This window comes from Petaurus breviceps, unplaced genomic scaffold, assembly GCF_028583685.1.
Source record: "Petaurus breviceps papuanus isolate PSGF00001 unplaced genomic scaffold, PetGlider_PUasm1.0 76, whole genome shotgun sequence".
In the NCBI taxonomy this organism is placed as follows: Eukaryota; Metazoa; Chordata; class Mammalia; order Diprotodontia; family Petauridae; genus Petaurus; species Petaurus breviceps.
In genome coordinates, this window is record NW_027186473.1 from 2,458,344 (window position 1) to 2,484,401 (window position 26,058).

At 35.8% G+C, this 26,058-nt stretch overlaps 1 protein-coding gene across 4 annotated transcripts in view; it reads right to left on the reverse strand.

Moving 5' to 3' along the window:
• ATP8A1 (ATPase phospholipid transporting 8A1) overlaps positions 1-26,058 on the reverse strand; it is a 285,893-nt gene that overhangs the window by 221,442 nt on the left and 38,393 nt on the right. For all 4 annotated transcript variants that reach the window (XM_069105159.1, XM_069105161.1, XM_069105160.1 and 1 more), the window contains exons 2-6: positions 22,636-22,750; positions 18,422-18,521; positions 14,102-14,200; positions 7,967-8,012; positions 196-236 (exon numbers count right to left, since the gene is read on the reverse strand). In XM_069105159.1, the coding sequence (XP_068961260.1) occupies positions 196-236; positions 7,967-8,012; positions 14,102-14,200; positions 18,422-18,521; positions 22,636-22,750 (401 nt within the window). The remainder of the gene's footprint in view (positions 1-195; positions 237-7,966; positions 8,013-14,101; positions 14,201-18,421; positions 18,522-22,635; positions 22,751-26,058) is intronic.

A 26,058-nucleotide genomic window follows, 5' to 3' on the forward strand; every position in this document is an offset into this window, starting at 1 on the left:
ATACATATTATCATTATAAGGATACATATGCTACAATATTTACATAAGATAGATCGCTGTTAAGTTCCATTTCATATCAGCAGAATGCTACATAATTTCTTACATTAGCCAGCTAATGGTATTATGAATAGGACAACATAATAGCACCACCTCAAAGTAGTTATCTAATGGAGCAAAATAAAAACTAACACTTACCTTTTCCCAGTGAACAATTTCCCAAGCACCATTTCTCAAAACTGAAAAGAAAAATCACAACATGTCTTGATAAGATTTCCTACGATCAAAAGCAAATTTCTCATAGGATGGTCATTTTAGATGATTACTTTCTTTTAAAAAAAAATTATGTAATAGGAGCAGCTACGTGGTACTGTGAATAGAGCACTGGCCCTGGAGTCTGGAGGACCTGACTTCAATTCCAGCCTCAGACATTTAACACATATACAAACTAGCTGTGTGACCTTGGGCAAGTCACTTAACCCCAATTGCCCTACCTTCACCCCTCCAAAAAAAGCAAAAAAAAAATGTAATATAGATTTTAAAAGGTTAAAATTTTTATTTGAAGGATAAATGTATTTAAAAGTAACAAAATGAAGAGGAAATGATAGTATATGTCAGTTTTGGATCTTATATACAGCTGCGCTTCCATAAGAGTCATACCCCACTGTTTTACCATGGTGTGGAAAGTAAAGTTCTTGAAGCTTATGCCAGAGGGATGCAAGCTTTGAAAGATCCTACCAAACTGACAAGCTGGCTGATGGGTTGTATATCTGTTGTCCATCTAGCTAATTGAAGAGACTCATCACCAAGTTTGCTGTAGGATAATTTGGGGGGTGGGGTTTAAAAGGGTTACAGCTAGGTGACTCAGTGGATAGAGGGCCAGGCCTGGAATCAGGAGATGCAGCTTCCTGAGTTCAAATCTGGCCTCAGACACTTACTAGCTGTGTGACCCCAAACATGTCATTTAATCCTATTTGCCTCAGTTTCTTCATCTATAGAATGAGCTGCAGAAGAAAATGGCAAACCATTGCAGTATCTTTGCCAAGAAAACCCCAAAAGGGGTTACAAAGAGTCAGACACAGGTGAACACAATGACTGTGAATTTTTTGAGCACAGCAACACTCAAAAACTATCTACCAAGCTATAGAGATGTGAGAGGAACTATCCAACCAGGTAAAATCACAGATCCATGAATTTTAAAATTATTAAAGGCCACTAGTAAACAAGAACTAAGAATTAAAGAAGGGGAATAGAACAATTGTATGACTACAATTTATGCCACCTCATATAGAAAATTTCAAGAAAAAAGTATAAGATAAGTCTAGCCAATTGACATAATAATATAAGTAAATGGGATAAAACTACAAAAAATGCCATCTTATAAGTTTAATATATGATTTCATGACAGATTTAGAATTGCAAGGAACTTTAAAATCCATCGAATGTTAACATCTTTATTTTACAGATAAAGAAGTGAAGCCTAGAGAAATTAAGTAATCTGGGTGAGACCATTCAAATAGTAAATCTTAAGTACTTTAAAATAAATTGTCCCAAATTTTACCATCACCAATATTGGTAGTTGAACCTGTGAGTGTGTTATTAATTAGTGAATAATTACTCATCCAAACATCATCCAAAACATCAGTGTAGAGTGGCTTCATTGATGGGCATGATAGACAAAATATTGCATATTTTGTTCTAAGACCTTACATTATTTAACATTATAATATAGTTATCCTTTGTAAACAAAATTCTAATTTAAAGAAAATATTAACAAATATTTCCAAAATGGGAACACATACTTAACAGATGAATTTTGCCAAGTTCATTTTGGAGACACAAGTCTAGATAGCTTTAATTTTTCATGGTAGCAGCATTGGTGGAAGGAAAGCATCCAAACTATAGTTGAATTATGGATGGATACCCTCTAGCCTACTGGGCAGAATTTAACACAAATATACATGGTCTGGAACTCTTTGAGATAGCTTGTAAAGGGCTTCTCCATTTCCTTTAACTTTGTCCCTGATGGAACTGAGTCAGTCATAGTTCCTATAAACACAAATATGTGAATTGTACTAGAGCTGTCTGTCCCTTCATGTTAACTGCATTTGGGGTTAGGCTGTTGCTAAATAACAGGCTTTTGTTATGCATAGATGAATTTAAAATAGAAGGAAAAAAAGATCCACAGTGCATTGCATTCCATATTTCATATTATGAATTCTTAGCCTCTGTAGGACTTTGAATGGTGTATCTTCTCTCTACATGAAAAATGCTACCATGCCTTTGGGGACTGGGTTTTAGGATTCAGTTTCAATTGATCCATTTCTTTAGTTTTAAACCACCTTATTATTATGTAACCAAAAAAAAAGTCTGGCAGGTTTTTTTTTGTTTTTACTGTATAATTTTTTTTTACTATAACATTTTTTTACTGATTTTTTTTGTTACTATATAATCATCAATGAACATTTCTATGTGCTAATAGACACATCCTCCACTCAGGTCTTACCTGTGATGCTTCAACATGGCAGACAGGTGATGCTGGATTCTAGAATATCATCCCAGTGTAGTGAAAGTTGTGGGAAGTATAATCAAGCTGGAAAAGCTTAGATTCTGGGTCTGGTGAAATACTGTTTCTCTAATTGAAAGACTAGCCTAGGTGGGTTTGGAGAGGTTGTGAGTTACTTGGCTCCAATGATTATTAAAGACCCTGTAGGTATAGGTGAGTGGTAAGCTACACAGGGAGAGCCCAATCTTTTAAATATTGAATTAATATTAAGGAAGACAGGGTGGTACAGTAGAAAAAACATTGGCTCTGGAATCAGAGGACCTGGGTGCAAATCGGCTCTGACATTTGGTACCTGTGTAATCACAGGTAAATCATAACCTCCCAAGGCCACCATTTCCTGATCAGTAAAAAAGGGGTGGGTGTGGGGATGGGAGTAGATGGGTGGGGCTATTGGACTAGATAGTTTCAGGGGTCCCTTCCATGTCTGGATCTACAATTCTATGATTCTAAGTATATCCCATGCACATAAGTGCCACCCACTACTCCTCCTCCCTGTAGCTTTCATAAGAAAAACAACAGATGCACACATAATATTAAATAGTTTATATAAAAGATAGATAAACATGATAGTATAACTAGGACTGTCTCACAGATTTGGGTTGCACTTCTTTGCTAAGGCCAGTTTCAGCATGAAAGTATGATAACTAGGTGACATGCCAGGATAAACTGGTGTGTGATACCATCTTGCAGTGTCATTAGAGGAAGCCTTTATAATACAAGGATACAAAATGGGGCAGTGAAAAGAATGGAGTATCTAGAGTCACAGGCCCAACAGGTTTTGATAACTGGCTCTGCCATTTATCATCTGTGTGACTTTGGACAAGTCACTTAACCTTTCTAAGACTCAATTTCCTTCCTCATCTTTAAAATGAATGGTCTAGATTAAATGATCACTAAGGTCCCTTCCAGTTCTAGGTCTATGAGGCATGAGACAGAGAACTCTCTTGGCTATCTTTTGTGGTTCTGGCACCTAAATTAGACTTGCTTGAGGTGCAGTCACCTTGATGTTTATCAGCACTCACACAAATGGGGGAGTAACATGTTATGGCAAACCTCTCAGATGCAACTAAAGAACCAATAATCCACAGTTCCTTTGGTACAGCTTTGATTCATAGATGGAAATTTCTTTCTACTCTTGCTCCTCCTCTCTCTTTCCTTCCCTCCAATCTGGTCCTGTGGTCATTTCCCTCATTCTCTTAGCTCAATCACTTTCTATGATCTGACCTCATTCTCCCATAACCCTCTTTGTTATAATCTTGTCCTATCGCTCTGGCCATATGGTTCTAGGACTGCCCATACACTACACTCTCCACTTCTCTCATTACTCCCTTTCCATGAAAACATTTCTTTCAATTAAGCAATGAAAAGAAAGATGAAAGTTCTGCCCACTACAAAATATGTTTCCATATGTCCTGTCTCATATATAGCTATACAGGATGTCCCCAAAAATCTTAGTGTAGTTTCAAGCTAACACTTAAATATTAAAATTTAAATTGAATTAAATCTGCACTGGCTTAGGAGACATCCTATATATTATTACACACACCTATTACATTTTTATTATTGATGGTCTTAGATTAGGAATGCCTTAAGAGTAATGACTAACTCTTCTTAATTCTAATTTGTTTCTTGAGCTCCAGTAAAGAAAATCATGTGGAAACAATAATAGCTGCCATTCACACAGTGCTTTAAGTTTATCAAGTATTTTTACATGTATTTTTTCACTTTATCTGATATGTACACAGTAAGAATGACAGAGAGGTCATTTCATTCAAGACTCCACACCCATAATTCCATCCTTATCTCCTCATTCCACAATGTGTGATACCTGTTAAAAGAATCTGGAGGTGAGCCCAGAGAAATGATAGGCTCGATCCCAAGACCAGAAACTAATAAAATAGAAGATAACCTAACAGAGATGAGAGCTCTCAGATACAAAAATGACAACAGAATGATCTTGAAGATAAAGAAAAAGGTGGGGTTCTAAAACATTTCTGTGTTATATACTCCATCTACACCCCCTTCTCAGAATAATCTTTTTCAGTATTTACAAAATACATTGCATTACAAAGTAAACCAGTTATACTGAAATGTAGTTATTTGTCTAAAAATAACAACAAAACTTTAGTGACCTTGGGTTAAAAACTCTTACCTTAATAAGAAAGATAGAAATAAAAAAGATCTCTAAAATGAGCTCAGATTTTAAAGGTGAAGTATAAAAAAATGAGAGGAGGAATAAATAACTAAGGACGATTATGAATGAATGGCAAGTAACAGTGTTGAGAAGATTAAAGCCTTGAAGTTTTTTGGGGAAAGAAAGCCACTGTCTACAGATAACTTTTTTTTTAAGCTTTTTATTAGGTATAGATGATGTAGTGGATAGAGGCTTGGAGTCAGGAAGACTCATGTTCGTGAGTTCGAATCTCACCTCGGACACTTACTAGCAGTGTTACCCTGGGCAAGTCACTTAACTCTGCCTCAGTTTCCACATCTGTAAAACGAGCTGGAGAAGGAAATAGCAACCTACTCCAGTATCTCTGCTAAGAAGACCCCCAATAGGGTCACGATGAGTCAGACATGATTGAAATGTCTGAACAACAAAGAAGAACAAAGTCAGAACTTGAGAAAGATGCTTTAATATTAGTAGATAACAGAGATAAAGCAGAACTTCCCATCTCCTACCTTTTTTATGATTTGATTCAAAGCAAATGTTCTTCAAAATGGGAAGGGTTCAATGAGCAAGAAGGAAATAAACACCAGAATTGTTAGAAGAAAACTGAGCATATCCATCTATAGGATTTATTGTTCCAGCTGAGCTTATTCTTCATTTTTCATAACTATAGGAGTGTGTCAGGAAATGGGCATTAGGCTAACAACAAGTCAACAAGCATTTATTAAGCAAAGCATTGTGATAAGTGTTGGGAAGACAAAGAAAGGTAAAAATGACCCCACCTTCAACGATCTTACTAATTATAAACATGAACTATGAAGAATAAATCAGAGATCATCTCAGAAGGAAGGCACTATTTTTTGTTGTTGACTTGGACTTTAGTATACCATTATACCTGCTGGGACAGAGGTAGGGATTTAGAGTTCCCAAGAGCCACATGCATCCATGCTGAGAGCAGGCAAGTAGTTGAAGCCTATGAATGAAGAACATTTGCTTTGAAGTAGTTGAAGCAGACAAAGAAAGGACAACTGTCAAATACCCATTGGCTCTAAGATCATATTTGCAAAACAGGCAATGAGAAAAGATTTAGAGGCATTACATGGGGGGAACAGGGCCAGAACCAGGTGTTTATAAAAGCAACTGGATGCTTTTCTGTACATGGTAGCCACCCATAGGAGAGACCACCATTATCATAGTTATTTATATTGTTCTTCAAGGCTTTTTTTTTTAAGTGAAAATTTTTAGATTTTTTTTCCTAGTTATATGCAAAAACAATTTTTTACGTTCATTTAAAAAAATTTTGAAATTTAAAAAATTTCTAACTCCTTCCCCCCTTGAGAAGATGAACAATTTTATATAGGCTATACATGCATAGTCATGCAAAAGCTATTTCCATATTAATCATACTGTAAAAGAAAACACAGAAAAAAAATCCAAGAAAAATAAAGTAAAAAAAGAGGTATGCTTCAATCTGCATCAGACTCCATCAGTTTTTTGTCTGGAGATGGATAACATTTATCATCATGCATCCTTTGGTATTGTCTTGGATCACTGTATTGAGAATAGCTAAGCCATTCACAGTAGATCATCATCAAGAATGTGCTTTAAGGTTTTCAAAGTACTTTACAATTATTATCTCAGTTGATCCTCACAAACAACAACAAAAATTGGGTGCTATCATGGCAGATAGCAGTTAAATGATTTCCTAGAATCATACAATTAGTAAGTGCCTGGAGCAGAATCTGAACTTAGGTCTTCCTGACTCTAGGCCCAGCATTCTTATTTCATGAAGAAAAATCTGCAAAATCTTCTATTTTTTTCTCAGTTACATACAATACTTTATCTTCTGTCTTCATGTCTTTGTGCTCACTTTCACTTCTGCCTGGAATACACCCTATCTTCTTATTCACCTTCTTAGGATCCCTAGTTTCCCTCAAAACTCCAGGGCCACCTTCTACATGAGGCTTTTCTGATCTGTTCTCCTCAGCTGCTAGGGTTTTTCCCTCCCAAAATTATTTTTGCATTACATACAAATATATCTATATTATCTATATGAACACATGGATATATATGTATATGTGTCTATATATCTGTATGTACATATATATACATATGTATATATGGCTACATGACTGTGTGCATATATCGATACGTGTATATATGTACACACATATATATACACATACATGTACATACATTAGTATATGTGGATACTGTATCCCTGATAATGCCCTTGAGGATGTCTTTCTTTTATCTCTGTATCTCCAGCACCTAGCATGTGGTACACAGGTATTACCTAATAATGCATATTGATTGATTAGTATTATTAGTAAGTACCAAATTCTAAAGAAGTGTCCTTCGCAGTTTCCTTCCCATTCATCCTTTTCCCATTTACACTGTCAATTTCAGGCCCTAAGCACTCAACACCCTGACTACTAGAATAGCCTTTCTTCCTCATTCTTGCCATCCTTGTACACCATCATCATTAACCTTCCTTAAACTCCACTTTTTAATCATAATGTCAAAATTTTCAAAGCCTCACCATCACCTATGAGATCAAGTTCAAAATTCATAAGCCTAACATTCAACAAAATCGGCGTTTGGTATAACAAACAAAGGGCTTTGTTACCAAATTTACTTTCCTAGTTGAGTTTTATTTAAGCAAACATTAAAAATTAACGGATAATGTCAGAGAATCCAATAGCTTCTCCATGGGAGAAGGGTTCCAGGGGTATTCTGAGATATAATAAAATCTGGTTTGTTTTTTTTTTAAATTTCTGAAGAAAATTTTGATAATTGATAGATCATGTGAATAGTTCAAAATTGCCTTTAATGATCTCCTAGCATCATCCACCTGGCATAACTAAACTTCAGACTACTACCTAGGAACCTTTTTTGAAAGAAGCCCTGGGGACCACAGATAAAACACATACACATATTTTATGGCATTCAATACTGTCCAAATAGCTACAGAATTTATGGATAGTACTTAGGATAACACTGCTTTGAGGCATTTAACTATATTAAAAACATTACCTTCCAAATATATTACCATTGTAAATCATTCTAATGTGAATTTAAATGTCATGCTGACAAATACTGAGACTCAGATTCCAGAGTCAGAATGAAGGCCTAAGAGATACACAGTCCTTGAAATCGAATTATATTTAATTGGAATCATTTCTTCCCCAAATATGTTAGAAACCTATAAAATGAGAAGTAATCATTCTTACCTTGTGTCTGCTTCTTATTCACTGCATTATCAGCCTTGTGCCGTTTCTGAAATATAAAAAAACACACACATACCATTATTAAAAGTGATAATTGTAGCACTGTACATAACCAACAAAAAGTATTCAAGCCCAAAATGGCTTAATATTTTTTTCTCATTCCAATGAATATTTCTTAACTCAGTATCTAGGTAAATTAGCACGTACAGAGACAAATCATGAGGTGAGTGTATATTGGCAGTAGTAGGGAAAAGAAAGAATGGGCATACAGGCAAGAATTTCAAAGCTGAAAACAATAAACAAGCCACTTTAGTATACTTCTCTAAGTCAGAACACATTCCTGCAAAGGTAGTCAGGAAGGTGAGGATAATGAAAAACATGCCATGGAGTATCAGCTGAGGGAACTGGGACTGTTTAGCCCTGAGAACAAGATTTTGAAGATGGAAGGGAAGGAAGGCAATGGAGGGGCAAGCCAGCTGCCTTCAAATATTTACAAGTTGTCATGTGGAAAAAGCAGATGATCCACTTGACTCCAGAAAATGGGGACTGCATAAACAGAAGTTAAAAAGAGCTTAATTTTAACTCAATAGAAGAAAGGATTTTTCTAACAATTCAAATAGACTGAAAATGAAATAGGCAGACTCATTTGAATGAGTTTCCCCATTAGAAAAAGAAATTCAAACAATTGTTGAATATATGGTGGACCTGTGTAGCAACAACCACACTGGCATACACAGGATAACTGCTAGCACGGGTTCTTAGATATGCTTTACTAGGAAAGATAGCTGTTGAAGGGGTCACCAATCTTTTTTAATTACATTCACTAGTTCAGGGGAAAAGTAAGCACCCTGAACTTCAGAGAAAATACAAGCAGAGAAATAAAGGCCAACAGACAGGGCTCTTACTGCCTGAATCAAAACAATATTGCTATACATTTTACATACATCCCTGGATGGGGAGAGCCTTTACATCTGAGCAGTCAGAGAGCTCTGAACATATAGGTGCTCAGAATGTCGATCAGGAAATCACAAGATCCTTCTCATAAATGAGCCCCCAAAGCAAAATACCAACTCAGGGTATATATACATTTCTCAGAACCAGAAGGCATCACAACCCTCAGGACTCAGCACCTAATTAGAAATTAGCAAAAGGTGTAAAAGTCTTTTTTACAAGCAAGCCTCCCCTAACTAAGCTTCCCTTAATGGGCTCCATGTAAAGTCTATTAATGGGAAGGGCAGATCTTATATCTGATTAACATTACAATCCATTATGGAGGATGTTCCTGATTCAAGGAGGGAACTCAATGTATTCTAAGTCTCCTCCAACATTAGGTTCATAAGATATTTTTCAGTTAAAACAAATATTTGGCCAACAGAAGCACGTTTATTAGCACACTTTAACATGTTAACATTTTAAAACTTAGTGACCTAGAAAAATTTTGAATGAAAATTTATTTTATGTTAGGTATATCATGATAATTTTTTAATGTTTTTCCATAGTTAATACTGTTCAGCTATGCTGGTCACATGCTTATTAATGGTCTCTTTAGAGAAATTAGCAAAGTGTTACAATTAATTATTATTAAGTACTCAACATTCTTTTCTAATTACACATAGTTTATAACACCTGCCTTTCCTACCTTGTTCCATATTCCCTTAGTTACAAACCACTGACAGAAGACATACTCCCAATGACCTATATTAAAACTACTTCATATGTCTTCAAAAGAGTGATTTATTACTGGGTAGGAGAGAGTTTGACATGATATTTAAATGGAAGACAAACAGTATGTAGACTAGATTGGGAAAGTACAGAGGAAATTACGTGGGTTAGAAAAAAGGTAATTAGGCACCAAAGTACCCGATGAAGATTTGATTTTCCATAATTCCATTAGGACAGGTCTTCTAAACTTGCAATCCATGAAGTTGGATGGGAAAAAAAAATACATCTTTATTTTCACTCAGATCTAGCTGAAATTTAACATTTCATTTAATTATGAAATTAAAAAAAATACATAATTCTACTAAGGGGGTCCATAGGCTTCACCAGATGGCCAAAGGGGTCCATGACACACAAAAAATAGCTTAGGAACCACTGGCCTACTAAAATATTGGTTAGGAATACTAAGATCACTATACTGAATCATATAACTTTTAGCACAGTTCAACAGTTGTACAGTTTTACAGCACAGGGAAAGCATACAGTGCAATTCTGGTACAGAAATGTTTTGTAATCTAAAGCACAAAGTCAGATATAGCTTACCCTAACAAGAGACTGAAAGCAGATTGGAGCAATGTGATAGGGACCAAAAGCCACTTTCAGTCTTTCTAATTATCAGAGAATCATGCACCTCTGCAGATATCTTCCTATTAGGAAATGGGAGGGTTTCTCAATGAGAGGATTTTGTAAAGTTCTACCTGTTGCAGTGTAATGCACAAAAAGTACTCAACCTGAAAATGGTTTCATTTGTGTAACCTAGGATTAGGAGACTTTAACATGCCTAGAGTGCAAAAGGACCCACAAGGAGGAGCCTGATTAGATTTTCAGAGAATCAACAGTTGACATGCTAACAAGGAGTTTCGAATGTCTCAGTGGCAAATATGGTGATTATAATTCTCATCATTTCTCAAGAAAAATTCTCAAGAAGAAATGCGTTTGTTAAACACACTACAACTCTGAACTACTTTCACATTCAAACTTTTTGCTTCCAATATTACTTATACTGTAAAATTTTTCAAAAGGTGAGTTTCCCCACTAAAAAGAGAATATAAAAATATTAGCACAAACAGAATTTTATTTGCATATAACAGATGGATTATTTTCAGAATTTCACTGCCTACATTTTAAATTTGATTCAATTTTTTAAATGAACAAAAATCTATTTTTTCTCCCTGTCACCTGCCCACAACTGAAAAGAAAAACATAACCTTTGCAGCAAATATTTTTTTTTTTTGCTTTTTGGAGGGGGGCAATTGGGGTTAAGTGACTTGCCCAAGGTCACACGGCTAGTTAATTTTTGTGCCAAGTGTCTGAGACCGGATCCGAACCCAGGTCCTCCTGACTCTAGGGCCGGTGATCTACTCATTGTGCCACCTAGCCACCCTGCAGCAAATATTCTTAATAAGAATATCAGAACAAATTCCTTCATTGGCCATGTACAAACTTACACATCTCATTTTACCCCACCTGGGTCCATCACCTATTTGTAAGGTGGTGAGCAGCATGTTTCATCATTGGTCCTCTGGAATCATGATTGTCCACTTATGATTTTTGATGAAGAATAGAAGGAGCAGAAGGAATGAGAAAAGAGATCTGGATTTGAGGCTTTCAGATGGTACAAACATTTTAAGCTATAAAATAACTGTATGTGTTGTTGTTCATTTTTAATTGAATCCTACTCTTTGTGACCCCATTTGGGGTTTTCTTGGCAAAGATCCTGGAGTGGTTTGCCATTTCCTTCTCCAGCTCATTTTACAGATGGGAAAAAAGAGGCAAACAGGCTTAAGTGACTTGCCCAGGGTCACACTGCTAGTAAGTATCTGAGGCCAGATTTGAACTCAGGAAGATGAATCATCCTGACCCTAGGCACAACACTCTATCCACTGTACCACCTAGTTGCCCTAAGCATGTGTACTAGAATGTTCAACACTTCATTTTAAAAAGGAAATGAGTAAAAACTAATTAAATTTTCTGGGTATGGTAAAAAGTAGATTCTTGAACAAGGAGATCCATTTCTACCTTGTCTATAGCATGTTTTGTGAATTTAACTTAACCTTACCTGTAACAGAAAGAATAAAAAGGTTACCTTCTTCCCCAAAGTGGGATAAAAAACTGAAAGTTTAAGGGATGTTAGGATTTAAGACTTTAATTTATCCTGCAGCTTTATCTATTATCCCTAAATCTTGTTTATGACTTTATTCCTGTTATGAGCACAAAGTGTACACATTTGCAGGAAAACTGAAAAAAAAAATAGCCAGGGATAGCATGCCCTCCTAAAAGATACCTATACTCTCCAATAAATAAGTAAACACTGCTATGATACTATAGGAAAAAACCCACTTTCTATTTCTATTGTGGAATAAAGTTAGTTTTTTTTTTATCAAGCTAATTGTTTTGGTGCAATTGCCCTCAAATTCTTTGCTATCTAGCCAAATCACCAACATTTTAGATTTAATAATGCATTACCTTGTGTTAATCTTTGGTTAAAATGCTTTTATATGCAATATATATGTGTGTATATATATATATATCTGTATCTAGATACCTAGATACAGATATAGATATATAATTAATTGAGTATAGGTGGTGAAACTTCCTTGTCCATTTGACACTTAGGTGATTCTATTTCTATTTTCAACAAATGTATTGCAAAAAAGAAGACAAGCCTTCACTGATGAAAACTAACCAATATCTCAAAATGTACCATTATAGGTACTGATCAATATAATGAAGTTTCTGTTGCCTGATATTTTGAAATAAGTAATTGTTATTCAAACATAGAAATACAGCATTATATCACCTTATTTGTTCAAGGCATCAAGAATTACAAGGATCTGTAGAATGATAATATCCATTAAACTGTCCATTCTGCTTCAAATATTTTTCGTGTACAATTATATTGTTATTATTGTTAGTTTTACTATTATTGTTATTCCTAACAGCACTATTAGTCATCTTTCTATATTTCCAGAACATTTTCTTCTGGAATTAGATAAGATTTTGTAGTATCAAGCATTAATGGTAATAAAATTATGTTCAAACTAATTTCTCTATTTTTTATAACTAATTTACATATGCATAATTTTCTTTGAGGAACTTCATGGGTTCCATACTGTCTAATATTGGCTACGTATCTACTACATTTAAGGCAATATTCCTCCTTCTAGAGTCTATAATTTGATATTGTTTCAAGGCCTACACCTACTACACCTTAGTCAGGAGCCTGACTAGATGGCAGGAATGAATTCTTCAAAGGTAAAAGACTATAAACCAAAAAAGCAGAGTCATGAGCAGGGCCTGACTCTCTAAATATGAACTTCAAGCACAAATTAAATGACAGAGTTTTGTACAGAAGAGGTAATTAATAAATAGCACTTGAATTGAATTTGTATGCAGTGTGGAGGTAAAGTGACATCAGTTTTTTTAGGTCATCAATACCAATCATGTCATTTGCGAACAGGAAGGCCATATATCTTTGAGTGTGCGTGCATGCACATACATACATTCCCAGACTTTCTAGATGTCTGAGACCAAGACTGATGATTTAAAACTTCAGTTGACCTATTAAAATTCATGAGAACAAACTGAATTGAGATTCCATGGTTCATCTGGGTCCTCTGAGTGATTGCCCAGTTTGGTCTCAGAGATAAATAATATGAATTCTCTCCTAGAAAAATAACATCAATAGTAAAACAACTCAAGGAATGACTTTACTGAATAGATAATGTCTCAGGTTTTTTTTTCTGTATCTGATCGTGTTTTCTCAGAGCTTGATGAAAGTCGAATGTCTGAGAATCAATTTAGCCCAGCAAAAGAAAAAAAATACCAAGAGAACATGATGAATGGAATATTGGTTGTTTCAAGTAATATGGCTAAATTAGGCTTAAAAAGAAGAAAAAAATACCTCTAACCTTGACTTTCCCTCCTTTCTACTGCTTCATAGCAGCTGCAAAAATAGCAAACTGACTTCAAAAAGGAAGAAAAAGAAAACTTAGAACTACTGAAATGAAAGAAAAGGGATCAAAGAAACTTAAGGAAGAAAAGGATAATTTGAAAGTAATGAGAAGAAAAAAATGTACCAGAGATATTTAAAAGGAAGGTTAACATAAAGATTTTTAGCCCCATTCATGGAAGATAATGCCTGGATATTAAATTCCCTCAAGGTCAGTTACTGCATTATATTTATTGGGTTATTTCGCTGCCAGATTATAAAAACCATAGTTGGATACCGCAACATTCCATAATATTAATTCTATAATGATACTTTAATGCCATGGGAGTATAGTCTACCTATTTTTAACCCAGCCAGGCATTTCAAATATCTGAGGCAAAGCATTATATAAAATACAACCTTCCCTCAAGACTAGAATATAAAATTACAATTAGGTTGTACATTTATTTAAAAAAACATTGACTTACAATATCTTCAATGATCTCCTTGATAGCTGCTACTGCTAAGATGAATAAGAGAGGAACCAGCGTTGTATAGCGACCTGTTGGTGACACATCAGGTATTTGCTATTTAAAAAGAAGACAGAAAAAAAATTAGTTTTGTAATATTTTCATAACAGAACTTTATAGTGTCTCTTATGTTAGGGAACATCAGTGGACCCCTTATTCAAATACTTGGGCCAGTTGTCTCAATTTGTTCAAACCATCAAATAGACAGAGGAGCTTATTAGCAGGCTTTGTGGAGAAGCACAGCGCCTGGAATTTAGAGGGCACTTAATAAATGCTTGTTCATGGACCACCTAATTAGTTGTCTGTGTGATAACAGATAACTAACAAACTAGTTATCTATATGATAATTGCCACTCCAAAATACTACTGATCTCTTCTCCAGAAATCTTGCTAGTTCTCAGCAGGAATTAATCTAACTCGAGAATTTCTGACTAAAATTTCCTATGAAAATCAGTTGAAAGGGTATCTATTCACACAACACCAATATAATAAATTAGCGAGTAAGGTTACAAATGAAATGGGATCACACACAACAGAACTCTGAAACAAAAATTTTGAAAATTTATCTCTCTAATTCCAAACCTGAGAGTGAAATGTAATCCTATTCTTCACCAACATTTTCATTTCTTCGGTGAGAAAGATGGGCTAGAAAGGCTAAAATAGTTTGTTTTTTTTTTCAAGATAAGAGAAATCAATTGGTATCAGAGATCATAAAAGTCACTTTTAAATGAAAAGAACCAGTATATATCAAAAATGTATACTTTCTCTCTCGACTTCTATTGCACTTGAAACAATTTAATGAGAATTCTGTGAACACCACTACCATGAAAAGATTCTTGCATCTTTTCCCATCCTTGATCATTTATCACCAATTTAACAAATGACTAGGTACATGAGTCAAGTTTTGACCTGTAGTAATTTTAGCTGTTAAGCTCTATAAATCCAATTTTATATTTAAAATATTTGGCACCTGCTCCATACACTTCTAACATTTACTATTCTCAGATTTCAACCTAAGTGAATTTCAGACATTTCAAAATATATAGTTTTCAAATAGGCATAGACTTTAACATATCCTAGAATTCAGGGGTAGGGAACCTGGGACTTCGAGGCCATATGGGGCCTTCTAGATCCTTGAGTGCAGCCTTTCGACTGAGTCCAAGTTTCACAATACAAATTCTTTTATTAAGGGGATTTGTTATGTGAAGTTTGCATTTATCAAACGGACACACTTGAGGACCTAGAGGGTCAAATGTGGCCTCAAGGCCAAAGGCTCTCCACTGCTGTAGATCAGTTCCTTAAGTAAGCACTAATATTGAGAGTAAGAGATGCAATTTGGCATGGTGGGTAGAGAAGCAGTCAACCTGGGGAGTCAGGAAGTTCTGCCTCTGACACATAACTATGCATCCCAAGGCAAATCCCTTAACTCCTCTGTATCCAGGGAATTCTCTACCACTATAAATTGCTGAAGGTTCACAGATCTGAATTAGTAAGCAAACTTTTTCAACAGGGGAAACTTTATACTACTGACATCACAAGTTCAGTTAAAACATGCTTACACATGCACAATCGGTAACACTCTCTAATAAAGGCTATTATTTTATCTAGTCAAAAGTCCAATATTTTAATAGCACTCACCTACTATGTGTATATACATATATATGTATATATCTGTAATCATAGAATGGTCTCAAAAAAACCTAAGCAACAATTATACTCATAACATCCTAAAAACATTTAAATCTATGAGCACAAGCCCTGAATTGTTAAGAAATCTATGCAAGTTTCAGTTACTGCCATAAAACTATTAACATAAAACTGTAGTCCAGAGAGAATGAACATGTGAGAAGAAAACACCTCATCAAGAGCTATAAAAGCCCTTGGGCTCAGGGAGCTGATAATTACACCAGTGAAAATCAAGCATTAACCAGGACTCTCTGGAGTATTTCAGAAAAGTACATCATCTCACAATGCTCCATAAACAAAACCTAAAGGGAGCAGAAGAGGAAAATTTTGGCCTGCTGTTTCAATCTGGCAACAGGACACAAACACCTGGATTCATACTGTGAGACCTTCTTCTAGGCAGAGAATTATCCAAGCTTCACAGTCAATGGTGGTTAAGAGCTATCACCTATGGCAAGAGAGCAGGAGAGCAAGATATCTTGAAATAACATTTAAGAATCTGTTCCCACAAGGTTTTCATACAGATAACAGTTGGAGACTGCAATCACATTTTAAATGGGTGCGGAAAGTTAAATTAGTTGCCTTATGTGAACCCCCTTCAGAGATTCTCATCTGGAGCTAATTAGCCAGCACAGGAATGTCCTTGGATAAGAGTACCTAAAAATGACCTGGAAGTTGTATATATGTTTTAAAAACCAAAACAAAACACCCCTAATAGCCATGATTTAATGGTAAGAACGCTGAATTTGGAATTTCAGGAACTGAGTCAAAATCTTGACTTTGCTACCTGTGTGACTCTGGGTAAATCAAACCTAACTCTCTGGGCCTCTGTTTCCTTATCTTTAAAATGAAAAGGTTGGACTAGATTATGACAATCATCCCTTCCAACTCTAAGTTCTGTGATCCTATAACCCTAACTATATATCAAATGGACTCCTCCTACCTGTCTAACAATTTCTTCTCACTCTTTGATGGATCTTCATTCAGGACCCTGTCTGGGTATCCCTAAAGGCTCTTCTCCTCTTCCCTCCATCCTGTCTCACTTGGTGATCTCATCAGCTCACATGGATTTAATTATAGTCCCTATGTATATGATTCTAAGATCTACTTACTTATCTAGCTATAACCTTTCTTCTGGCCTCTGGTCTTGCATCACCAGCTACCTGACAGACAATCTGAACTGGATGTCCCACAGACATCTTAAACTCAACATGCCCAAAATTGTAATCATCTTTTCCCATTCTTCTGTCTTCCTAATTTCTCAATGCTGTCTAGGGTACCACCATTCTCCAAGTCACCCAAGCTGACAACCTAGGTGTCTCCCTTGACTCTCTCTCCTCCCCCTCTCACCCAATCTATTGCTAAATCCTATTTATCCTACCTTGGTAACATCTCTCATACACGCTCCATCTTCTCCTTCGACAGTGCCACCACCCAGGTGTAGGTCTTCATCATCACACACCTGGACTATTGCAATAATCTTCTGGTTGGACACCCTGTCATAAGTCTTTGGGTTCCTATGATCTCCAGGATCAAGTATAAAATCTCCTGTTTGATTTTAAATTCCTTTATGATCCAAGCTCCATCTACCTTTGCAGTCTTCTCATACTTTGTTCCCCACTATCTCTTCTTTATAACACTGGTCTCCTTGTCATTCCTCCCATAGAATATCCTATCTCCCAACTTCAGACATTTTCACTGGCTGTCCTCTATGCTTTAAAATCTTTCCCTTCTCATCTTCACCTCCTATCTTCCATGAAGTTTCAGCTAATCTCATCTCCTGCAAGAAGACTTTCTTGGTGTTTAATTCTAGTACCCTCCTTCTGAGATTACCTCCAATTTATCATGTACATATCTTATATGTATACAGTTTGTTGTATTTTTCCTCCCCATAATACTGTGAGCTCCTCTTGGTTGTCGGAGGGGATAATTCTGCCCTTTTTTTGCATCCACAGTACTCAGTACAGTGCTTGGCACATATTAAAGACTTAATAAATGATGGCTCACAATACTTGTCTATGAAAAAAAAAAAGTCAATACAAGCACACACATATACACACTAAATATAACATTCCTGGTGGTAGGTCTAACTGGACCAAAGGTAGGGTCTACTGTCATATTAAATTTTTAAGAGTTAAAATTTGAAGAAATATAAAATGACATGAGAAAACTCAATTATATAGCCTCAAAGAGGAGGGACCAGCAGAGGTGAGTAACCTGTGGTTTGGAGGCCATATATGGCCCTCTATGTCCTCAAGTGCTGCCCTTTGACTGAATCCAAACTTCACAAAACAAATCCCTCTAATAAAAGGATTTGTTCTGTAAAACTCATACTCAGTCAAAAGGCCACACCCAAGAACCTAGAAGGCTATATGTGCCCTAGAGGTCCCAGGTTCCACAACAGGACCAGTGAAAGAGGTAGAGAATGTCAGTTAAAACCTTAGACAGAAGCCTAATCTGCAAACTTGCTTATCTTCACCTTTGAGAATTTCACAAGGGTTAGTCCAAGGCTTGTCAAAGAGATTTGTCACATGTTCATACCTCAATATGTGACCTTAAATACTAGGCTGTTTTTTTTTTAACAGATGCACTTACCTGAAGCAATGCAATAAAGAGAAAAAATGAATTGGCAGCTCTTCTGAACTGAGAGTACAGAAATCTTGGCAGGAATGTGATGATATTGTACTTGGCTGTGCTGTAAAACACAAACCGGGAGAAAGAAGTATCATAAACACACAGTAATTCGTGACTTCCACATGACTTATAAAGTTCTCTTATTACTCTCTAAAAACCATGTCATCAAGAAAATCTATATTCTCTTCAACAGGGGGAGAACATTCCAGAGGACCATAAATGTAAATCAAATACAGAGCAGTCTTATCTTGGAGGTAGGTCCCCCTTTAAGAGAAGTGAAGATTGTGAATTTTGAAGTGAAGAAGGTGAATTTTGTTTTCTGGGTAAAACCTTTTTGTATGTGTCTGACCATTTTCTGCTTTATATGACAGTTACTAACTTACAGTGGCCTCTGTTTTCAATCAATCACAAGGCATTTATTTATAGTTTACTATGTGTCAGAGGACAAAGACAAAAGCTAAAGAGTTCCTCCTCCTCAAGGAGCTTACATTCTGTCACAGGGGGAGATATGGATATACAAATATATACAAGATAACTTTTCAGTGGGGAAGGCACTAATAGCTGTGAGGAATAGGAAGGTGTTTTTTGGAGAAAACTTGGCATTCTAAGAGTCAAGATGGGAGTGTATTTCAGACATGGAGAATGACCACTGCAAAAATATAAAGAAGGGAAATGGAGTTTTGTATATGAGGAAAGGAAAGAAGGACAGAGGGACTGGACTATATAATGCATGTATGGGAAATTATATAAATGAGGGTAAAGGGGGATTGAAGCCCAATTATGCAGGGCTTAGGAAAACTGCTTTATTATTTTAAAAATTTTATTTATTTTATTCTGAACTTAAGGAATAAAACAAGTATTTCCATAATGTAGTAGAATAGGGAAAAAAAAAGACGATTGTACATGAAACAATCTATGTACAACCTGCTATTCTTTTAAAATGTATAATGAAGTTATCATGTAACCTTTTTTTCCTCTTTTTTCCTCCCCCCACCCCAGAGATGGCTACCATTAGGCACAAATATGTATAAATATGCAAAACCATTCTATATATGCTTCTATTTATCTTTCTCTGGATGCAGATAATGTTTTCCTCTCTCTGTTCTTTGTGGTTAATTTAGGTATTTATAATAATCAAAATGACTTACTCAAAGTTGTTCTTAAAACAATATTATTGTTGCTGTATACAGTGTTCCCTTGGTTCTGGCTCATTTTGTCCTTCATCCTTTTGTGCAAGTCTACCCATGTTTTCCTAAGATCATCAAGTTCATAATTTCTTATAGCATAATAGTATTCCATCACAATCATATACCACAACATGTTCAGCCAATTGACAGGCATACCCACAATTTCTAGTTCTTTGCCACCAAAAAGAGTTGTTATCAATATTTTAGAACATATACGTTCTATTCTCTTTTTGCTAATCATCTTGGGAAATGGACCTAGTAGTGGTATTACTGGGTCAAAAAGTAAAGGCAGTTTAATAACTCTTCGAGTACAATTCCAGATTGCTCTCCAAAATGGTTGGATCAATTCACAGTTCCATCAACAGTGAATTTATTGTATTCCACATCCCCTCCAACATTTGCTGCTTTCCCTTTCAATCATTTTAGCCAATCTAAAGGGCAGTGCAGGATTCGTTGATGGGAAGTAACATCTTTACTAAGGTAATACAGCAATTGGGGTAGGAGATAAATGATGTTTAACATCTCTAGAGTTGGAATGCATGCTTAGAAAATGAATCTATCTAAAAGAAGATGGTGCCAAGAGTAGCTGCATCTATACTTGATCTCTGATAGACCTTTCACTACTACAATTTCAGCCACAAGCCTAGGTCTCTAGTCTATCTAGATATATCCATATGTTTCTCTTGCTAAGCAGGTGAAGGAATGAATATTGTAGAGCTAGAGGGTGATACCTGGCAAACTCACTGAGCCAAAGCCATTAGTATAAGCTTGTTGCAGAGAGTAAAGCACAAACTATTAATAGCTCACACTTGAAGATCATCTATCATAATGAGAACTTGTGTAACTCATCACTTCAGAGTTCATTTATCTCTAATTTGTTATATTCTACTAACTTGTTATATACCGAGAAATAATGCTCAGTGGTTCAACTTTCAGACTTGCTTTCTTTTTTTATAACCAACTTTCAGTTATTGAGGGGCCAAATATACAGTTAGTGGATTATTCATCCTCTTGGTTTCTATTACTTCCTATCTTGGGTATATCACTTTCTCTCAAAACACCTTGATCACTAGGGAAAGGAAAAAGAAATAAAAACTGATCCAGACTATCATTTTGTATTGATGGCACTTCTAGTGGAAAAGTTTGGAAATGATACTTATAGCTAAAATTCATCTTTTATATCACCAGAAAATTCTATTTAATTATGCCCTCTTGCTACTTCCACCTTATCTCTCCCCTACACACACACACACACACACTCACACACACGCACACACACACACACACACACACACACACACAAAGTTGGCCAAACATTTTCTAAGCAAATAATATTAAAATAGCATTTCAGGGTGCATATATGTATGTGTGTGTATGCATGTATACATTGTGTGTGTATATTTATTTACTTTTGCTTTTTGGAGGGGGGAAGTAGGGCAATTGGGGTTAAGCGACTTGCCCAAGGTCACATGGCTAGTTTTTTGTGTCGTGTCTGAGGCTGGATCCAAACCCAGGACCTCCTGACTCCAGGGCCAGTGCTCTACTCACTGTGCCACCTAGCCGCCTGTGTGTGTATATTTATATGTATATGTGTATGAAGGTATACATTAAGAAAGCTTGATATATCATTCATCCTATCAATGTGCTAATCAGAGTCCCAGTAAGAAGAAAAGTCAATATTTTGATAGACTTTCATGTCCAAGTTTCATTTAAATTATCTGGAATGATTAAAGAATAGCTTTTGGTTACTAGGTGGCAGAAGGGAATAATAATCTCACAACTCTATCTACTTTCACTTTTAAAAAAAATATAACCTTTTTAGAAGAAAACTGCTATATAAATCCAAGGAAGAATGATAATTATAATGAGAACTCAAGATGTCCTACAGATTTCAGGTTAGAACTTACAAGGATCATTAAAACTTTTACAAAAAGTACCCCCCAAAATATATTAAAAAATCAATTGACAAAGCCAATATAGAATACTCCCAAAATCTCAACAGAAAGAATGTGATGTAGCAAAGGGGAGAGAATGAGCTTTTAGATAGTATCTAGGGTGTGCAAGGCACAGCTAGACATTTTAAAAATATTATCTCCTTTGTCATAAATCTTTGACATTTACCTTTTCACCTCCCCCCAATGTATTTTCTCTATATATACCCTGAAAGAATAAGTAATCTAAGCCATGTCTCCATCCTTGCACATATTGGAAACTCAAATATTGATTTTCATAGCTAAAATCCTCTGAGTGGAGATTTTCTTTCCTTACACATTTGACAGTACTACTATTGTTGTTAGGGTTAATAAAAAAAAATGCATGGAATAAATGTCAGCTAAGTTTATGAATTACTTTACATTCATTATTTCATTTGATCCTCTGAAGTAGATAGTTGAACTATTATTATCTCCATAGAGGCAAAGTGATTTGACAAAGGTCACCATGTCCAGCAAGTACCAAAGTTACACCACAAACCCAAGTCTTCTGAGCTCAAATCCTTCTTTTTACCATCTATCGTAGAGGCGTCAAACACACAGTCCATGGGGCTGCATGAGGCCCACCAACACTCCCAAGTGTGGCCTAAGTCAGATTAAAATGTAATTGGGAAATATTTAACATTTGATAATAAATAAAAATACCACAAAACATAGATAATCTTAATATGTGGTTTTCTAAGTCAATATGTCTCCTGCAGGGATCTCATGCATAATTTAGTGGCTCTTATTTCTCTAAATATGATACCACTGATCTTCACCTGTTTCTATTTTTTGAAAATGAAACATTTGCAGTACAATAATTCTTTTTTTTTTTTTTTTGCTTTATGGAGGGCAATTGGGGTTAAGTGACTTGCCCAATGTCACATGGCTACTAAGTGTGTCAAGTGTCTGAGGCCAGATTTTAACTCAGGTCCTCCTGATTCCAGGGCCAGAGCTCTATTCACTGCACCACCTAGCTGCCTCTGCAGTACAATAATTCTCAAGGAAGTTATACCTCACGTGGTTATTGCAGAACTTCGTCAGTTGAGGTTGGTTGAGAAATATAGTCCTTATTTCTTCCTGATCAGCCAGCGAAGTTTTCTCTGAAACATCATCTGTCTTCTCATAGCCTTCAAAAACACAGGAAAGTTTTTAATAACTAAGACTTAACATTTCATTATGCATAATGCATCAAAAATGTCATGCTTTTTAGAGTCTTCAAAAATGATCAAAGATTTATTTCTGTTTTCTTTAAAATTCAAGTTCTGAATGTGACTTCTTTCTAAATAGCTCTTCTAATACTAGACACATTGTTTCTGTTTAATTGATTGAAGTTTCTCTCTTTTCATAGACCAGTGATCCAGTTTTAGATAAAAAATGATGAAGAGGATAAACAAATGAATGAATAAAAAAGCATTTATTAAGTATGATGTCCCAAGCGCTATACTAAGCCTCGGTGACAGTTCCTCCCCTCAAAGTATTTAAAATCTAATGGGAGAGACAATATACAATGGGTAATAATGGCCAGGAAAGGGCACTTTGGTCCACAAAGTTACAGGGATGGATGATTGTGGGACAATAGGAGCAAAGATTGAAACACTGCATTCAGGTACTCCAGGACCAAAGGTGGTTGGTGAGGCAAGGAAGGAGGTTGGTCAGAGAGGTTATGAAGTGTAAGTTGGTAGCTAGGGTTTTCCAAAAATTGGTCTGGAAGAGAACCAATCAGGACAATGGGACTCTTTTGCCAAGACAGCAAATTGAGGGAGGGAAAGAGGTGACAGAGGAGGAAACAATCTTAGATTTGAACAAACTTTTTTTGAATGAATGTATTTTGGGGATTGAGGAGGGGGAAAAAAGTAGTCTTTCATTACTTAGAGGAAGAAAGGATTTCCACATGAATTTAAGTCATCATCATCATCATCATTCTGTTCCCCCTTGCCATCTCTTTCCTAATTAAAATCCCAAAGAATTAAGAACTTAGCTTCACAGGACAATTTTTTGTATATCTTAAGACACCTGACCACAGTTTACGTAAAAAAAATAAACAGATTCAAAAGATTCCACTCCGGTTACACCTTGCTGCATTGCTAAAGACAGATTTCAAATACAGATATACTCCCAAGCATATATAAATGAGCTTCAGGAGCACAAAAAATAACCAGAAGTTAAAAACAACAGCAGCTTTTTAAAAAACTTTCTGATAAGAATATGAAATTCAAAAGATTAGGATTCTTCCACTCTAGAAGTAGTAGTGAAAACACTCATTTTTGTCATGAATGGGTTGCATATGAATGGTTAAATGGTAATTTTGGAAAGCAAATTTAAAAATGTCTACCCATTCATAAACATTTGGGCTAAAAACTTACTGAAAAGGAAGTCCATAATGAATATGTCCATGGAATCACTGAACAATATGTCAAAAAGGCAAATATATGTGTGTGTATGTATGACATGTTACAAAATCTGATAATGCATAACACAGGAACTGCTCATTGAAAGAATCCCAAAAATGTGCTTATAAAGTAAAACTTCTATCCTATTCTCCTACCAAGTTATTTTTTAAATGACTGATTCCCTTGGACACATTTCCTTGAGAAACTATCCTTAAGTGCCCAAAAGAGGGGGGAAACAGTAATTCAAACAACAGGTTGGCAACCCTGAGGATACTGTGGGATGGTCATTACCCTGAGAAAGAAGTTAAATCTTCAGAGACTAGTTCTACTCCAGGGGGGTTCTGGGCTCACCCAGTCTGTACCATGCCCACCACATTAAAGAGGCAAAAGTACAGTGGAAAGATTTCTGAACTTGGGGATGCCAAACTTGGACTCAAGTTAGTAATTATTTATTAAGCAACTATAATGTACCAGGTACTGCTCTAAGCACTGAGCATACAAAGAAAAGAAAAAGACAAGTCTTTGGTCAAGGAGCTCACAACTGAATGTGTGAACATCAAGGTACAAACAAGAAAGAAATAAACTAAGTCATAGTGATCTCAAAGAGAAGCCACTAGCATTGGGCCAGGGTGGGGTGGGGGTAGAGGAAGCTGAGAAAGCTTTTGGTTGTTTTTGTTTTGTTTTCAGAAAGTCAGATTTGAGCTGAGTCTCGAAGAAAGCCAGGGAAAAGAGTAGGTGGAGATGAGGAGGGAGACTATTCCAGGCATGGGGGGAAGGAAGTAAAAAGGCACAGACCAAGAGAATAAATGCTGTATTGGAGGAATAGCAAGGCCAGTGGTAGAGTACCATGCAGGTAGGAAGAGATCAGAAAGGTACAAAGGGCTCATTTTCAAAGTCAGAGGATTTTATATTTGATCCTGGAGGTAATGGGGAGCCACAGAAGTTTAATGAACAGGGGAATAAGGTGCTTGGACCTCCCTTTAGGAAGAACAATTTGGCTGCTGAGTGAAGGATAGACCTGAATGAGAAGTAACTTGAGGCAAGAAGACAAACCAGAAGGTAGGAGTGGTCAAGAAAACAGCCTGAAAAGGAAGCATATTCCAAGCAGTGCAAAGGCATATTTTGCTTTGTTCCCCCAGTAGTTGCTGCAGCTTTGACCTCCTGGGCTTTCATTTCTTACAGATGAAAATGCTTTGTACAAGATCACAGTCTTTTCTGAACTAACTCCTGAAGTTGAGGAACTGGTCACTTTATAAATAAGAATTCAGAATGGCCAGAATATTATTTCTTAAGAAAGTGAGAAGCACTGATTATACCATAAGACAGAGAGGTTCTTGGTCTTTTTTTTTTGTGTCATTAGACCCGTTTAAGCATATGGAAAAGTATGGACCCCTTCTCAGAATATTTTTAAATGCATAAGATAAATAGAACTACAAAGGAAACCATTTCTATTTAAATAAAGATGTATTTTTCCCATCAAAATTCACAATGCCACATCCCTTAAATTTTTATTATCTTGGGTCAAAAACATCTGCCACAAAAAGTCATCTCAGAAATTAAGTTCTTGTATTTACATCACCAACCACAAAGGTATTATCCCCATAGTCTCATTGGCAATTCTGATGGCTTATTATAATTTGAACTGGTTTTCAGAAATGGAAAAAATACATGAACTGACACAGAATGAAATAAGTAGGACCAAGAGAATAATTTATGCAGATAACAAAGTATAAAATGAAGGAAAATAACTTTGAAAGACTTTAGAACTCTGATCAAAGCAGCAAGCAATAGGGACTTCAAAAGGACTAAGGATAAAAGCAGTGGGCTAGAAATAAAGAATGAAATATGTGTTCTCACTCACCACAGTGTCCATTTGTTTTACCGGGTGTATTTGTTACAAGAGAAGGTAAATTAGTGGGGAGTAACATATGTCAAAATAAAAAGTGAAACAATAAAACATTTTAAAATGCACAGAAGAAAACAAAAAAATTACAGAAGGGATCATTTTGGTTGCTACCTTGTTAAATTTAGTGTATATATATATA